The sequence below is a fragment of the Hemiscyllium ocellatum genome, chromosome 19 (assembly GCF_020745735.1).
Source record: "Hemiscyllium ocellatum isolate sHemOce1 chromosome 19, sHemOce1.pat.X.cur, whole genome shotgun sequence".
NCBI lineage: Eukaryota > Metazoa > Chordata > Chondrichthyes > Orectolobiformes > Hemiscylliidae > Hemiscyllium > Hemiscyllium ocellatum.
In genome coordinates, this window is record NC_083419.1 from 20832306 (window position 1) to 20851621 (window position 19316).

Below are 19316 nucleotides of genomic sequence, written 5' to 3' on the forward strand. Positions count from 1 at the left end.
CTCCTGAGCAGTCAGGTTTCAGCCTGGGGGTGCTTTTTATTTTCTGGACGGTGCAGTTCCGGAGCGCGAGGCTTTGCAGTTTGCACTGGGCTTGTTGCACTGGGGAGATGATTGACAGGTACCCTAAGAGAGACACCCTGTCTCGCGGTTCTTCCCCCGGGAGTCTCGCAGGTGATTGGAGGATAGGAGGCGGGACGGTGGTGCCCCGCCCATCAGGAGGGTGTACACACCAGTGGGCGGGGACACCCCGGGGGAAGGCGGGGCCGATTATTTAAAGGGACCGCCGCAACTCGCAAAGCTGGAGTTGCTGCTGCAGCTGGCCAGGAATGTGGCACTGGCACTGAGCAGAGTGACAGATCCAAGTGTCTCCTCCCCACACCCTCAACCTGCAAACTCAAATCTCCAGGCCCCCCCTACTCCCTCCGACTGCATCCAGCCATGAGGGGACTGCTGCTCCGGCTCTCCTTGCTCCTACTGCCGCTGCCCTGGGGCTTCCCTTCCGGCGGCCAGCCCAGGAAGAGCGGCTGCCCGAACCCCTGTCACTGCGAAGAGGATGGCGTCCTGCTGCGGGTGGACTGCTCCGATCTGGGCCTGGACTCGATCCCTGCTAACCTCAGCACCTTCACTTCTTACCTGTAAGTCTACGAGTGCATGCAATGACAGCCGTGCCGCAGCCTGGATAACCAGTCTCCACATTGTGTCAATCAGGTCTCTCAAAGTCACCCCGGGAAACATTGCCCACAAAGTATCAGAGATGACTAATTAATGCAGACCATTATACACTGTCAGGATCTTTCTCCATCTCAAACTGTAAGGTAGTCAAAGTTATTTCACTTGTCACAGAATGTGTGTGTGCATGTGTGTGTGTGAGAGAGAGAGAGCTCCACCGGCCAGGACTCTAGATTATCTCACAGGGCTGATGGAGCACCGCGTCAGTCACCCGGAGCAGAGAGTGCAGGTTGCAATCTCGCCAGCCCAAAGCGCAGCTCCAAGCTGCAGGCGTTCACCTGAACCACTATCATTGTGGCGCCTTGGTTTTAAATGTTCCCCCCTCTCTCTCCCCTCCATCCCACCTCCCTGATCATGGAGTGCGCTCTTGCAAAGGTGGTCTAGCTGAGGGATTCCTCGCTGCGCTCTCTCTCTCTCGAGGAAGAAATCGCCTAAATCTGCTCACATTGGGAGAGATTGTGCTCCTTAAACGTTCACAGGTCCCCGGGGTCATAGACTGACACCCTGGAGGGTGACTTTTTGTGGGGGGCAATTGGGTACAAAATTGGAAACCGTGGGAGGAGTGCAGGGCTCTGGAGAAGGCTTGCATTCTCGCAGCTAGAATGGACCCGATGGGCCGAGTGGCGCCCCCCGCGCTGGCTGCTTCCCCCAGGGCTGATGGAAGACGCTGACAGATTTCGGTGCAGGACGTGGTTATCACATAAACGGGAAAGTTGCGGATTGCCGCGGACGTGAAGCGAGTGAGATTGTTTTTAAAATATCCCCCGTTCGGGGGCTGAACCCGGGGGGGGACAGTCAAATGCGGCACTTACGAGATATAACATTCTCCCATCGGAATGGCCAGGCACTGCCTCAGTCCACGTGTGTGTGTGCAAAATGTAACTGAATTCAATGGGAATTACAAAACCAGCGAGGAATCAGCTCTGTACCACACTGCTCAGGCAAACTGGCCTTTTAAAAACTGTCTGCAGTTCATGGATTAAACTTTCTAAATGTTTTTAATGTCTGCTACCACCATTGAAAGACCTAAACTTTATAATTCAAGTTCCAGACCTTGGGTTAATATTTCAACCTACTTTCCACAAGGGCCTCATGTTGTTCCGGGGCCAGTTTTAAGTGGATGGGGTGGGGGCAGTCTGTTTTATGAATGAAAAGACGGGGTGTTCCCCTGAATTCACGGCGTCGCTGCAGTTTGCTGAGTGCATTGGGTAGGGCCGCTGAAGACGGCGAGGTAGGGAATTGCTCGCAATCTCCCAGTATCGTATCACTTTCACCCAGAGTGGGCGAGGAGGCGAGCGGGTCGAGCAGAACGAGAGCTCGGAATAATCAACTTTTCCACCTCAGTGGCGACATTCGAGCACTCCAGCAACCCCCACCCCCCTCCTCCTCTCCCCCTTCGGGGCTCGGCACACAGTCCGCACAGAGAAATCTTTGGAGCAGCAGAAGCGAGCGAGCGAGCAGCCCTCCTGAAAGTTGGCTGAAACAGGCTCACAGGGAAACCAGACACTCAGACTGGAGCACTGTTAGACGCGAGAAGAGATTGCCCCCAGTACCTTTCCATTCGCCAACCCCACCCCCTACCAAAATTCACAAGAGAGTCCAACAACATCACTGTACTTCCACACTTTTTAACAGTTTATTCCTCACGTTTACTGTGTGAGAGAAAAATAATCCAAAACAAAAGATGCGAATTGATCCAAAACGTTCATTTGCACCTCACTGTAGAGTGCTGAATGCATGTGGGAACTCTCCCTCTGACTGACAAAACTGATCTCTTCAAGAAACGTTTGAGCAGCGCTCCCAGTTTCTGGACGCCTCCCCCGCTTTCGGGCAAAGCTGTTATGTCAGATCGAGGGCTAGCCGCGCATCCAAAGAGCTGTCTCGGCGCCGCGGGAAAAGGCTGGACAGAAAACACGAATGAGTTGATCAGAGCTCTTGCCCATTGCAAGTGTACACGCTCTGCCCAGCGCTTTGCGGGAGTAGACGGGTATTGGATAGAAACAGCTGGGCCGAGGCTAAAATGTGCCGTTTCCCTGCTCCCTCTGGACAAGTGTTGAGCAGTATCCTTACTGCTGGGGGATCTGAAATGCGACATTTCCACCTACCTTCATGCCAGTGTGATTTTTAAATAAAAAAACAAAAACAATCGAACAAAAGCAATTTCCGGGCTGCTTTTTGTTAAAAAGAAAATCTGATATGGCGTAAACTTTATCTGAAACTGCAAAACATTTAGTCCTTTGGGAATTGTGTATGATGGACTATACCTCGCCCCGTGTTTTTTTTTTCTCTGGTTTGATGCGTAACTTTTTTGCTCTGCATTCATCCATTCGAAACTTGCCCACACCAAAGTGAAATGGCCCTACATGCTGATTCTTCCAAAATAAATCAACAGTTTATGTCTCATGCAGCAAATAGAATCCTGTCGGTTCACTAACAAGGTAACATAAACAGTCCTGCCCTATGTATGTTCTTGTTTAAATCTGACTTTTTGAAACAGCGTAACAATATGAATTACATTAAGATTTCGTCTTGAGGGAATCTAATAGCCTTAAGGGCCTGTTTTCTCCTCCAAATTCTAAACAACTGAGACTTCTCATTCCAGAAGCCCGTTGTTCGGAAAATAATTCGGTTCATATGGTAAACAATGTTACACATTATCTCCTGCATCTGGTTGATGGAAGGGCAGAAAAATGTGTTGCTGGAAAAGCGCAGCAGGTCAGGCAGCATCCAAAGAGCAGGAGAATTGACGTTTCGGGCATAAGCCCTTCTTCAGGAATCCTGATGGAAGAGCAAACAGGGAAAGCATAGTATTCTGTGCTGGGGCCAAGCAACGGAAGATTGCATTTTGGGAGGTGACGTTTAGCTGAAGCTCTGGGTGACAATGGAGCTGACGAAGGTAGCCTGATTCCAGCAGTGAAAGGATGAATCCTCTTGAACAGGCTGCTCTATGAACTTTGTGAACTCCTTCCTTCCTCCTTTGAGGCAACAGCAGCATTTCAGTATCTGCGCTCTGCCAATGCAGCATCAGCTCGAAACAAGAGTCTTCTGTCACCTTGAAACAACAAAAAGTAGAATTTAAAAATGATTAGGTTACTTACAGTGTGGAAACAGGCCCTTTGGTCGACAAATCCACACCAACCCTCCAAAGAGCAACCACCCAGACCCATTCTCCTACATTTACCCCTTCACCTGACACTACGGGCAATTTAGCATGACCAATTCACTTAGCCTGCATATCTTTGGACTGTGGGAGGAAACCAGAGCACCCGGAGGAGACCCACACAGCCAATGTGCAAACTTCACACAGAATAGTTGCCCAAGGCAGGAATTAAACCTATGTCTCTGGCACTGTGAGGCAGCAGTGCTAACCACTGTGCCACCATGCCCCCCAAATCCTCTGTGATAGACAAGTATGAGAATATGAAAAGCCACTAACTTCATGTTAGGAAAAGGCTGGATAAATTAGGATTCATAACATTTATTTAAAACAACAAATACATTTGTCATTCTTCTGAAATTTGTATATTTTTAATCTAAAATGGTTTTGTCCACCTATACCAAACCTCTCAAGACTAGGTTAATATTACTTTCAGCGACATCTCATGTACTCTCTGGGGGCGTTTTATTAAATCTGTTATCAGAATCAATGAAAATAAAAATAATGTTATAGTTGAACATAGCTTCATGTTCAAAAGTGCTTTGTATTTTGAATTATTTCTGCAAAATAGTTGCTATAGCACTTTAAGCACATCTTGCACATAGCAAATTCCTGCAAACAGTGCATAGATAAATGAATGACCCACTCAATTCTTGATGGATGGCATGCATGTTAACCATACCCTTTCTCATACCATAAGGTAGTTTACATCCATTGAAACAGGGTAAGTGTGCATTACTTTAACATTATGCCTGAAAAGCAATTCTTCTATCAATGTCATACTCCCTCAGACTACCTTGAAATGTCATTCTATATTACATGATGACGTCTCTGGAGTGGTGTTCAATCCACAATCTGCTGTACCAAAGTCAAGAATTCTATCACTGGACCAAAGTTGAAAAAGGCAAAGCAAACTTTGGGAGGTGAGGTTGTTGTGTTGGTATGATTTTTAAAGTGATGAGACAATGTTGGTTTTTACCAGCTGTTTCTCCTGGTCTACACAGTGGAAGCAGGGGACTTAGACCATATTTGGATGGGTACATGTAACATAAAAGAGCGGAAAAGTGAGGTGACATCAATTTGCCAGGAAGGCAGTTCAGACAGTATTGATCAACTCAAATGCAAACTAGATAGTTTTCTTTTAGGAAAGAACATTTTAAAATATGATATAGAAATAGTTTCAGACCTAACATGAGACGTATAGTCTAATGAGAAGGAATCAATTACTTAAAACATGTGGTTTCCAAATTTTTCACAACTTGCATTTCTGCTCCTCATTCCAGGGGTTTGATATAGACTAATTGGTAACAATTGGTAAATCAACATGTCCATTATTATTGTATCCTATAATTATCTAGAAGGGGTGCTTGTAGTAGTGGCTGTACCTCTGGACCATAAGCCTGGGTTCCAGTCCCAACTGTTCAGGAGGTGTGTAACAACATTTCTGGAGAGGTTGATTAGAAACCATTTAGGAAAAGTGAAGGCAAGCTAGCTATCCCAGCCCTCCCATTGCTATATAAGCTGACAATGCACTGTATTAGGGACGTCTGAGATATGTGTGTCTTTGCTGAATGTGAATATAGGGCACCATGAGATTCCATCCCTCATATGTCAGTGGAACACTGGAAACATAATAGGAGCTGACAGTTTATTCACAATAACATTGATGCTAACAATGCAGAAACAATACATTTTTAATCATCCAAAGTCATTTATGTATTTGCGCCTGTAGAGTGTAACATGTTGCTTACACGACGTATTATTTTAACCATCATGATCCAATAAGGAATAATTACGATGAGTGCATTAATACTTTTGGTTCATATGCATCCATAGTTAAATCTTCCAAATACTAAAACTCTGAATTGTTATAAAAACAACCTGAACACCCTGCAGTAGTTCTATTCAATCAATTTGTTTCAAACTTCAATGTAGATTATCTAGGCTTTTGCTGAACCCTTTTTGTATTCTATCTTACATTCCAGCATTATAATAGAGTCCCGCCTTATAAAGTACAATTCACGGCTATAAGGTGCTTTCAGACATCCTGAGATCATGAAAGTTGCTATATTAATACAAGCTTTACTTTATATATGGTAGCCCAGATTGCGCAGTGGTAATGATGGTGAAACTATCAGCAACTTCTGGAGTTTGATATGTGCGGACAAATTGAGAAGTCACTGGCAGTAATTTTGTGCTTCTTGACAGGGTGCGTACTCACTGGCAGTGTCCAGCCAGACAGTAATCAATTATAAATCATTGAACTGATGATAATTCCATTTTTATGCTTTTAATTTTCACTGTAAAAACTTGACACAGTCACACCTTGTTGAATGAGGTATCAGTGAGTTTTTAATGGTATAAAAGGTTCACAATTACTGCTAAACGAGCCTGAGGGTAATCTACTGCAACTGAAAGGTAGAAAATGCTGACTATACTCAGAAGCTCTGGTATTATCTATGGGGAAAGAAGCCGAGTTAGTGTTTCAGGGCAGTGATCTTACATCAGAGCTTTCAGCAGCCTGAAATGTTAACAATACGTTTGTCTCCCAAGATGCTTCCAGACCTTCTGTGTATTTCCAGCCTTTTCTGCTTTCATTTCAGATTTTCAGTATCCACGGTATTTTGCTTTTGAATTTTTCCTTTCCTTCTATGAGTGTCCAAAGTCAAGCTTGCCTCCCCCTCCCACACCCCGGATTTTCAAATCATGCAACAGGACAGGAAGTCCCAGAATATCTGAGAATAAGCAGATGCAACCTACGTTGCAAGTTTTTGTCTTCCTATATTGAGAAGAGGGGGAAAGAGGGACAGACAGAAATGTCAGTCTCTAAAAGTTTCACGTGTCAATTTCTGCTCAATACTGTTGGCAATTCTTAGTTGGTGCAACAATTGGGGTGTCACCATTAGCCTTAACTGAGAAGGAAGAGGAGGAGAATGAGCCAACCCTCGATTACAATTCTATCATTTCTTCTGGAAAGTGTCAACCTGGATTGTTTCAATTGGTTTAGCAGTGATGTCCCAGTAGTCGAATAGTTCGCTTCTCATCACTGTCATGGGTATTAAACAAAATTTATGACTTGAATTAAGAATCAACAAATTGTTAGCAGCTGCAGAACTGAGAGGTGAGGAGACAATTTGTGGGTGGGTGAGGGAAAATGGTTACATGCAATTCTGTCTTGGTGGTAGAATGACAATAATTACATATTTTTTAAAATGCTGTAAACAGAAGATGGGGAACTGCACATCTTCAAACATTGACATGGTTTATTGTTTCCAGAGATCTGCTTAATAAATTGCACAGCAGACAGTCTGTCATCATTGATTTCAAAAGCAGATTCATGCAAATGTTTAAATTTTCAGTGCTTTGAACTAATCATGTACTATGTAAGTGCAACTTCCTGCAAACATAAGTAATATACATTTAGGTGTCTAACATATACATGTCAAGTTTATGTTTCTATGCAGCAATGCTTTGGTTTACCAAGTTGAACAGTGTTTGAACCAATCAATCTTATAGACATTTTGAACTGGCCCAGTGCCCTAAATTCCTAATTTTCTTCTTTAAAATTTTATGATGCACACAAGGGCATAATTCGAGTGCTGTATATACTCGTGTATAGGTCAATTTCTTTCATAAGTTGACTCTTTATTTTTCGCCAAAAAATCTGGTATTTTTCATATACCTCATTTATAAGACAACACAGTTTTTCAGGCGTCTCTTCCTGACCATGAATTGTATGTTGTCCAAATACCCCCAAGTAGATGGGCTGACCACCTGCTGGTATGCCTACTAACTTTTGTACATATGTGTAGACCTACATGCACTTTACAGTACTGGTAACTGGAATATGGTATGACAGTACCATTCTACCATAGCAGGCAGAACGAAAACACTTATTTTGTAGATAACACTTATTTTCTACAATAATGGCCATAATTCCTTTTTCCTTTTGTTGTTTATTATTTTATATAGAGATCTGGCTCTTGTTTGCCTATTTTTGACTAATGTCAAGCATTAATTTCATCCTCTTGAAAACAATACCTCATGTATAAGTCAACTTCTAATTTCAAGCTTAAAAATAGCCTTTAAAACTCAACCTATACATGAGTATGTATGGTATATGTTACTGTTTGCAATATTAATGCATAATGTTTCATGCAATTGTAATCCATTCCCAAATGCTTTAAAAAAGTAACTAGTTCTCCTAAAGGTTTGAGCAGAGGTTCAGCGCTAACATTCCTAAAACTGAATTGGAAAATTGAGTTTCTGTTCTATTCCTGATACTAACAGGAAACAAGTGTCTTTAAATACTGAATTTATATTCAGGAAGGTACTCAGTGTCACCAAGATCATATTAAAGTTTTAAGTAATTGTCCAATGTCTAGATGAGTTAACTCATCATCAAGCAGTTGAACTAAGGAGTTAGGCAAAGTGTGGGTCTTAGATTCAATTCTAGACTGAATGAATCAGTCAGAGTGCTACAATTGGAATTAATAGCCAAGGGTTTAGAATGACATGTATTGTCATGCTGACCACTGTTCAGAGGTCCATGCTAGAAATAAACATGTGCACGAGTGACGACAAGTCCATGGTTATCCAGTGATTGAATGGTCTGTCACCAATGATTGCCAAGAATCACAATGAGTTCCAGTCTACTGTGGAACAATATCCAGGGTCAAACCCCAGCAAGGAGAACTGGAGATAGAGAACTTTGACAAGAGGAGAAAATAAATGACAGGGAGTTTTAATTTCTTAAAAAAGATATCCCAGATTGCCACATTTTTAATAATTATACACTGTATTGCATGTGAATGATGAGGCTGAGTCAAAGCAATGGCTGAGATGTTGGGCAAAATTCACAAAATGGGCTTTATTGTCTTCAGATATTCATTGTCGATCACTTCAGGGACTTGAGAGGAATTTCCCAAGACTTTTACACATTTAATTTGGTCTAAGTGTTTTAAAATCTATCAGGAGTGCTTCGAAGAAGCTATTTTGGGGAAAGGAGAAAGTGGGAGCATTGGAGGTTGAGTTGCCTGGTCCAAAATGTATTGATAAGGGGTTTTCATGTGCATTCATATTAAGTGAGATTGTAACATTACTTACTTCTATGACACTTTGTTTTGACTGAGAGATGGATGAAATCCCAATCATTATAGAGTCATTAAGTTTTGTCTTCACTGGAGGCTCACTGATGATGTTACTTAGTATGGTGATAAAATGTCTGTAAATGAACCTTCCAGCTCTGCAAGCAAACTTACATCCGGTCATTAAGTTATTGCAATATAGAAGGAAGCCATTCAGTCCATCAAGTCCAACCTGGATGGATCTGCATTTAAAATTTCTTTTCTGAGTAAAGAAGACCCATTAGAACAATATTAAAAATTGGTAACAAAATGTGTCAAGCAACTAAGTACAACACACTTTGTGTCCTTCAACCAGTCCTCTGAACTTACGAAATGAGAATTTTGGTGATGCTGTGATGAACTGGACATGACATATTCTCCACTTCATGAAACTTTGACCAGTATTTTACCAATGTGGGCTTAGTTTGTGCAGTTCCAGTACAGCAATCCAGGATTGTATTAAATCCACTAGTAGCGTTAATTTGTAAAAGAAACTACAATACCATCCAGAAGTCAATGCCTGTTTTATCATCAATCAAAGGTTCTGTCTACCATCTTTTTAAACTAGCCAGTTTAACACAAATTAGTAACAGCCAACATTTTAGCTCACAATTCCAGTGCACCCTCCTCCCACCCCACCACCACTGCTCACCAATTATGTATTAATGTCACCTCACTTTTCTACATCCTGTAATTTAATGTGGACTATTGACAGAAGGCAATGAAGCAAAAGTTAAAACCCTGTGGTTGCATTCAGTCCTTCAGAACTCATGCCTGGAGTACTAAATTAAAATGACCGCAATTGTCTTTATATCCCATTTATTTATTATTTTATTTCCCTATCTATGAAGGAAAGGAATACACCTTCTCTTACTTGGATTCATAGGTAACTGCTCTGCGAAGCCATGTAGTTAATATATAGTTCATTGAATACAAAGTGCTGAAACTTATCAGAAATTAACAAAGTGTCGGTTTCATTGAATTCATTGAGAGTTTCTCTCCATGAGATTTAGTGAGTTTTTTTTACATGATTGTCCCAAAATGGCCTCATTAACTATGTACCATGACCTTTTTAGATTAGATTCCCTACAGTGTAGATACAGGCCCTTCGGTGCAACAAGTCCACAACAACCCTCTGAAGAGTAAACCACCCAGACCCATTCCCCTACATTTACCCCTGACTAATGCACCTATCACTATAGGTAATTTAACATGGCCAATCCACCTGACCTGCACATCTTTGTGATGTGGGAGGAAACTGGAGCACCCAGAGCAAACTCACAAAGACAAGGGGAGAATGTGCAAACTCCACACAGACAGTTGCCCGATGCTGGAACTGAACATGGGACCCTGGTGCTGTGAGGCAGCAGTGCTAACCACTGAGCCACCATGCCACTCCTATGGCTCCCCTCTCCTCTTTGATACTGACTGGATTCTCCTATTCACCAATGCCAGGGTACCCTGGTCTTCCTGGGGTTGGCACCATATTTTAAGCCACTTGGTTAATCATTGGCAGTCCAAAGTTGCCTTTCACTGTCATCGTAGTGGCACAGCAACTCCCAAAGTCCTCAACACATTGATGGCAACATTTCACCTGCCCTTCATCATTTTCTCTCTTACAATCCTCAACATCACTGCTATTCCTTCCCAAATGCCCATTATATCCCAACACCTTATTATTGTTCAGTGTGGAACCATCACACACAAGGAAGACTTCAAATGACTCAAAACATTCATCTTTATTCACCAATACCAAAAGCAAACAGAAATAAAACCATCAGAAGCTATATTTCCCTCTCAGAACAGAAAATAACTGCTAAGAAGTTGAGTACCAACAATTTTACAATCAACAATTGATCATCGCACCCAACTCTCATCTACTGGAAGTGGGCATCTATTAAGTTCTGTCTTGTTTTTATTGCCTGTTGAGAACTCTCTCTCCCAACTTGTTCGCATCTCCCTACTCCTATTGTGCAAAACTCAGCATGACAGGATTATGTGGAACACTTTTTGGAGTCTCCTGCAGGGGCACCCAGACCAATCCTAATAGCAGAACCTCACCTTCAAGAGGCTGGTTGGCTTTTCCAGCATGGCCCTGGTCAAAGACTGGACAGTGTTGTATCTATGTTCAGCCTCAGTTGAGTGTTCTGTAATGGAGTCATCAGCCATAGTCATGTCGGATAGCGTCTTTTTGCCAGTAGCCATATTGTAAGCCATCTGGCCCCTCAAACACAGAAGGAACATAAGATTTCTCAATGATGTAAGACTTGTATCAGTGAACCACGTGAAATGTCTAAGATGTGATCACAGATCACTTGCAAATTTATGGAATGGAACCCCTTTCTATTGACAAACTCAGTCTGGTTATGATATGGACCGCTCACCAAGGCATGTGTATAGTTTAGTGTGTCCTGTTTTTGGGAAAGGTCAGCTGTGTAGCTGACTCGTACTGCCTCGGGCTGTAGCACTGATCATGTCACAGGGGAGCAAGAAGAAATGGTGTAACGTGCTACAAATGGCAATTGCAACAGCCTTGATACATTTGTAAGTGGACAATTGAGAAATATTAGTGGCTCATTGGAAGAAATCAGTAGCATATAAATGACAGCCACTGGGATATGATAGCCGCACAGTCCTTCAGGGTGCAGATTCCACTCCAGCAGTTGGCACAGTTCTGTGACAGTGTCCAGGACATGTTGTATCTGCACTGACACTTACTTGTGGAGGAAATGGCACCATAGATGATAAATCCTGGCCCTCCCTTATCTGCTGCAGTGGCCCTTCAACTGTGACTTCTTCCAGTGCAGACTGGCACATCTGTTCCTCTTCCATTTCTCTACATCTTGACTATACCAATGATAACAATTGCTATGGCTGAATCATCCAGTCACATTTGCAGCTAACCCATGTGAGGAACAGGTTCTTAGTAACACGAGCAGTCAGCATTCGTATCATTCTCAAATAATGGCCATGCATTCTGTTTCATACAGTAGGATATGGGACACTTTGACAAGGAGGGATGTCGTATGACTCTACATGGAGTTTTGACATTCAATCATATTCTGATGAAAATGCTACCGGTCACAACACAAAGACACAGTAGGACATTGCACGTGCTATATGATTACTGAACCATTCTCCACTCTCTCGCCTCTGGTTAATTCTGCTTCACAGAGGTACCTATCTTCAATCTGCAAGGACCAATGACATGATCAAGATTGTTTGTTGCCCAGATTTGCACCCCACACAGTTGGATACTGCACGCATTTACATGCTCGATGATATGGTTGAAATTGATTTCAAACTGTACTCTGCAAGTGTAAGATCGATGCAATTACCCATTCAAAGGCCTCCCATTGCTCACAAGCATGGTGTGCTTATTAACGGAGAAAATAAAACACTGACACCTCCCATTTTGCTTGTAGGTGCAGCCATTTTGCACATGTTGGATGTATTTAGAAATTGAGAGATTGCGGAAGGCAAAACTGGTCAAGCTAGAGACTGTGAGTCGCAGCCTTAGCTAATCATCAGTTTCCCACTACCCTCCATGCATATTCCTTCCTGGCAGTCCCTGGACAGCTCACATTCCACCAAATTCCACCACATTTCAAAGCACACCATGCTTGTGAGCAATGGGAGGCCTTTGAATGGGTAATTGCATCGATCTTACACTTGCAGAGTACAGTTTGAAATCAATTTCAACCATATCATCGAGCATGTAAATGCGTGCAGTATCCAACTGTGGGGTGCAAATTTGGGCAACAAACAATCTTGATCATGTCATTGGTCCTTGCAGATTGAAGATAGGTACCTCTGTGAAGCAGAATTAACCAGAGGCGAGAGAGTGGAGAATGGTTCAGTAATCATATAGCACGTGCAATGTCCTACTGTGTCTTTGTGTCGTGACCGGTAGCATTTTCATCAGAATATGATTGAATGTCAAAACTGGACAGCTCACCTCCACTGACCCCTGACATGTTCCCACCCAGCACCTGGAATTATGACTGTTACTCCTACCCTGACTGACTGAGCACTGTCACTACAGTTTAGTCCTGCCCACTATCATGATGCACATTCCTTTCCATCATGGTAATGGTGACCACCTGTATTGTGTAAGCTGTTCAAAGAGGTCCTGTGATGTTGTGAGGCTGAGACATGTTGGATGCCAACCATCATGGTGTGTATCTACTGTCCATGAAACATGGCTTAAGATGTTGGTGCTGAATGTCCAAGATGGAGACCTGAAAGAGAAAGCAATGAGATTGAGTTGCCAGGTACATGCTCTGACTTTAATGTCAGAAATTCTTGGCTTCTTGTTTCTAGGGTGGAAGAGTGGGAGCCTGCATATTATGAATGAGCTGAGACTGGGTGGTAAAGAGGGTGATAATAATGAGCAATAATCCTGGTTAATAGGCCTCTCGCTGCTCACTAGCAACAATCTTGTCACGATATCTGGAACACTGTTAGAAAATGAGTTGTTTTGATCTCAATATTTAGTAAGGCCTCACTTGACATCTCATCTAATTTTCCAAAATTCCCTGCCATAGCCTACATCACTCAGGACATGGGAAGATTCTGTCCAGAGTTAATGTTAATTATTCCAGCTTTCAAATTCCTTGAAACCATCTTTGAGCTTAAAACAGGAAAATCAATAAATTTATGTCTGTAGGGTTCCCATTTAAAACTCTAAGCCTCCTTTGGATTTAAGGAATTTAATATGTATACTATATTAAGCAGTTAACTAATTTTTGATGTTATGCATAATTCAGACTTCTTTAAAATCTGCAGAATCTCCTCCAAGGTTTAACATAATGTGTGTTCCTTCGATGTTTATTAATTGATGTGGACATGCACATGAACTTCAACACACCACTTAAGATGATAGAAATCATTTTTGTATTGCCATTTTAAGCTAATTAAACAAAACCTCAATATAAATTAATTAACATGATTGAGTTCTGTTTAGTACAACAGGTTGATTAGAAAAATAGTTTAATACATAAGACATTTATTAATTTACATCAGTCTTTGAAGCACATGACTTTTCTTGTCTGGCACCCGCACTTACAACAGGATCCTTATTTTGGATTATTATTGAGTCTCTGCATGTCTATGAGCATGGATAAAGATAAGGGATAGATATGGTTTTTGATGCATGAGTGGTACAGTGATTAGCACTGCTGCCTCACAGAGCCAGGGACCCGGGTTCAATTTCCGCCTCAGGCAACTGTCTGTATGGAGTTTGCACATTGTCTGCGTGGGCTTCCTCCCACAGTCCAAAGATGTGCAGGTTAGGTGCATTGGCCAAGCTAAGTTGCCCGTAGTGTTAGGGGTAAATGTAGGGGAATGTGTCTGGGTAGGTTGCTCTTCGGAGGGTTAATGTGGACTTGTTGGGCCGAAGGGCCTGTTTCCACACTGTAGGGAATCTAATCTAATCTATGTACTCCTAGAAGGATAGTCTGCTGGCATTCTTTCATAAGTTTACACATGAATAAGTATTCTAACACATATTTTCCAATGAAAGAACTAAGAAATGAGATTACCAAATTGATGAGAAAGCAAATAAGGAAAATATGTAATTATGGAGCCACTGATTGTGCATGTACTCTGAGAGTTAGAACTGTAAATTGAAATCCATGGTTCCTACAAAACAATTAAAGATACTCTTGCTTGCAGATTACCCACTTCTTTCCCAGGAGAAGTTAATTTATTTGCTATTGCTTTGCATTTGCAAATTAGGTGAAATTATACATATGAGTATCATAGTATTTTCAATTTCCTGAAACATCAATCTAATGTTTCATTTAAATTTTGTTTTATTATTTTCCTCTAAAAGCGTCTTTTAACATTGACTTCAGATTGTGAAGAATGCAAAAGTGATTTATAAGAATGGTTCCAGGGATAGGAAATTTCAGTCATAAGGATAGCTGTAAAAGTTGGAACTGTTCCTCCTGGTGAGAAGAGGGCTAATTCAAGATTTGACTTTCAAATGTTTGAGTGGTTTGTTAGAGTACTGAGGGAGAAACCGTTCCTGCTAATGAAAAAAATCAAGCACCAGAGGGCACAGATTAAAAGAAGTAGATGTGATCTGAGAAAAACATTTTCATACGCAAAAAGTTAGGGTATGGAATGCACTGCCTGGAAGTGGGGTGGAGGCAGATTCAACTGAGACATTCGAGAAGATATTGGATGATTATTTGGATTGAAATAAGGTGCAAGGATATAGGGATAAACAAAAAAATTGACAGTAGGTAATGATGCACTCTTGAAGAGCCAGTGCAGATATTATGGGGCAAATGCCTCATTCTGTACTGTAAAGTTTATATGATTCTGTAAAGTTATTTTAATGTTCTTTTCTGTTTGCTTAAATTCTGCAAATGATATGTTCAATTCAATGAAAATCAATATTCATTTTTTTCTATATTGTAACTCAGATAACTAAATAATTTTAAAGATTGGAGTAAATGAAAAAAAATACAATAAGGTATCAATTGACAGACTGCTTAAAATGAAATATGTATTTTTCAGCGTTAAAAATCACACACCAGGTTATCAGCATTATGCTTTTAAAAAATATCGTGCCTGTGAAATTATATAAGCGAGATTGAACTTTTCCAGTGCTGTAGAATTTGAGGTACAGCTCTGTTCCCTGTCTCAGATTTTTACTGTTGGAAGAACTAAATTCTTCAGTGGGCACACTGTTCCTGCAGCTCATGAATTTTATTGAGCACTACAGAAACACAGTGATTGTAGTTCACCTAACTGTGTTTGTTTTACAGCTTAATAGTCTCCACTGGTAGCCTTAGATGTGTATTCAATTCATTAACATTGAATCAACAATTAGAGCTTCTTTCTTCCTTTCTTTAGTGGGATTAATGGCTATCGGCAAGGTTAGTACATCCACCAGCGCAACCTCTTGCTGGGAAAGCTAGCAAGCTTGACTAATTCCCAGCGGCACTAACTTCATGACTTTATTCTGTGCTTTTAAGTTTGACTGAGGGGTTTAAAGGTAATGACATCATGCTGTTGCCTTTGAAAATGGGACAGTTTGCACATTATTTATTGTGAGCATTGAAGGGATTTTACATTCACCAAAATGATAGCTTGACAGAAAGTTGCTGTTGAATAATACTCCTAAGCAGCTTTGATTGAAAAATAAAACTCAATTTAAACATATATTTTAATTACGGACTTATTTTGCTAAATTGTTTAACGTAAGTACATTTTTTTTCACATCTTTCATTTGGGATATTTCTGTAAATTGTATCAGTGAACCGAAAGAAAATTCACTTCAGGGGGAAAAGCCTTTTACAAATAGCAGAACACTGCCAAATGGCTATTGATCAGAGAAGAATTAAATACACACAAAAGACTGTGCCCAAACACTAGTGTGACAAATAACAATCCTGTCCATTTATTAGGATTTATTTTTCCTACTAAAAATGCAATTGCCAAAGTGTAATTGCTAAAAGAGAAAAAACTGGCAGAATTGCATTCTCTGGTTCCTAATTAACAGCTTTGGCCTGAAAGAGAGACCCTTTAACTATGCCATGAAATGTTGCAGCTGCATTGTTATTCCGCTTGATCAGTTTGCTAAAAAGTCGGCTAGGCATTGGCAGTGATGTTAAAAGAAAATTCAATAGATGTTTTGTATTGTGCCAACTGAAGTGAAAGAAGGCAGCGATTACACTTTTAAATGGGCAGCTGCAATCTGCTCGTTAAATGGAGCTAAATATGAGATTTACAGTTAATTCATAGTAATTACATATAAATAAAAACAGCAACAGTGCCTTTATGCATGCATGAGAGATTAAGGCAGTTTGTAAAATGCAAATAAAGTGTACCTTAGTTCAAAATTATTCAATATACCACAGGGTATAGTTTCTTTAATTCCCAACAGAAGAGTCAGCAAATAAGTTAATGTATAATTGGAGAAGAAAGATTAATTTATATTTTTGATTTTAAAAACTTGTGCAACTTGCAGTACCATCATATAAGAAACTCATTAATATGCGCAGATCAGAACTGCATTAACATTATGTTTTCTGTTGTTTACCCTTTGAAAAAAAGCTTTAGGTTTGTCAAATCTTGAGTAGCAATGCCTTTTACATAATGCCATACTTTAGACCATGTGTTCTCTACTGATAGAATAAAGAAGGCATTTAACTTTTAGCCAGATAAAACTTTGCATGCACGAAAATGCGTTTAGAAAAGATATGTAAATCTTGATGTTTCATGAAATGTTAGCAAAGGAGTTCTTAATTCACAATGGTTGAACTAAGGAACTTTGGTCACTGTATAAGAACCATTGTCCTGGTTGCTGTGTCGGTTAAAAACAGAGTCCAGCCTGGTCGTGGGAAATACCTACATATCTGACACTAGACTCATTTCTTTCAGAAAAGGGGTGGAATAGAAAGTGTGGTAATTTTACTGTTGCATTCTAATCAGCCATGGTCTGCCTAATTTTCTTTGATCTGAAAAATAAACTAATTTTCCTATAGGCTGGACAAAAGTAGTTAGCTATGTAATGCTTTTATGTTGCTTGAATAGAGTATAGAGAGAGGGCAGGAATAGTAATGATGGGAGCACAACCTTCTTCTCGAACCCATCCACAGTCGCCACTGCTTTGAAATCAGAACCCCAAGCAAAGACTATTGGAATGGCATCCTCTGTGCTGTCTCATCTCATTGGTGACTTCCAAAATAAAGAGCGGTTATATTAGTGTTGGCTGAAATGCAGGTTTATTTGGCCAAATGTTTTCTGCTGCAGCAATAACCAACTGTGATAATTAGATTACATGTGTGTAAACACTTGTCAATATGCATTGAATTTCTTCAGGTCTTGTTTTATTTCAAGGCAAAGCATTTGCTTCTTAATTTTTCTTTAATGCTTTGAGTTTTACATGCATAACAATATGCTGGAAGAAGGTCTTGATTTGTATGGTTTCTATAACTTCTTTAAATAATCTCTGTGTTGTCTTTTTTAGATAAAATAAGCAGGGTGCACAGAACAGTGAAGTCACAAGGTTTTGTTTCAGTAAAATGGAGAGTTCAGCTTTGACTTAAGCTGGTTGTTTTTCCTGTCAGAAAGGAATAAAGGCAGAGGCTGACATGATGAATTGAGCAAAATACCAGAAGAGAGATTAAAGTTGGCTTGATAGTAGGTTTTGAAATTAATCATATTCATTAATGTAACTGATCAGGAGTTGAACAGATGTGTTGTCCCTTGATTCTGTTGTTCACTGCTTAACACAAATGCTTTCTTAAAAGTAAATTATGTTTGTCAAAATTGCACAGTGTAAGTGTTGCTAGGGTTCTCTTTAGCTCATTTGCACAGCAATTGTTAAGTTGGTATGTTATTAATTTTATCATATGTTCAAAATTAATAGACACTGAATTGATAATAGACAATAAATTGATACTGAATATCTATGAAACAGTGTTGCTAAAATCTAAAGCAAAATACTGTCGATGTTGGATATCTGAAATTAAAATAAATGGTCGGATACATTGAGCAGGTCAAGTATGTCTCTCTTCACAAGTACTACCTGAAATGCCAAGTATTTCCAGTCTTCTCTATTTTTAGTCCATCATTTACGGGGCAGATTTAACTTTTTACTCCAAAATAGAATAAGTTTCACTTTCTCTTCCTGAAAAGACCTAGAGGTTTAGCCTGTTCAACATTCATTAAGTATTTACCATGTAAAGGAAGCATTGGAAGGTCTTGGATCAATTTGAAATTGGATGTCACTTTAGATGAATACGGTATAGATATCAGGAAAGTAGAAGCAATTTGATGTTGAAGATGATTTTAAAATGTCCTAAATGATTTTGTCACAATTTGATAATTGGAATGCTCTTATATTAGCTTCTATGTGCCCCTTATGAGAAATGAAGTATGCTGTGTGTGGAACAATCGTGTGTTGTACTATAGTGGCTAAGAAATGACTAGAAAGGTCAAGCTCAAGGCTTCAAAGTACAGCTATTCAGTCCTTCCAAAAAGCCTCCTTCTGCAAATTAGCTGCTTATCTTTATAGAGATTCCCTGCAATTTGCAGTTGAAGCAATGTGTTCACACCAGACAAATGGATAAGATCTGTGAAACTTGCAACACAGAAGGAAATGATTTAGTCCAGTAGATCTGTGCTGAACTTTGCTAGATCTATCCCAAACTAAACCTAATATCATACTTTTGCTAAAGGCCATATAATCTTCCTTTGTCTTAAATGTACAGGCACTTTGTTTGTTACAGTTGCAACTGTAGCTAACCAACTTACGTTTAGTTGTGGACTTATACTCCAACCAC

General features: G+C 40.5%; 1 protein-coding gene across 1 annotated transcript in view; it reads left to right on the forward strand.

The window, feature by feature from the left end:
• Nucleotides 1–363: 363 nt before the first annotated feature.
• The window catches only part of LOC132824657 (leucine-rich repeat-containing G-protein coupled receptor 5-like), a 159466-nt gene continuing 140513 nt past the window's right edge, over nucleotides 364–19316 (forward strand). The window contains exon 1 of the mRNA XM_060839292.1: nucleotides 364–635. Within this exon, the coding sequence (XP_060695275.1) occupies nucleotides 439–635 (197 nt within the window). The 5' untranslated portion in view covers nucleotides 364–438. The remainder of the gene's footprint in view (nucleotides 636–19316) is intronic.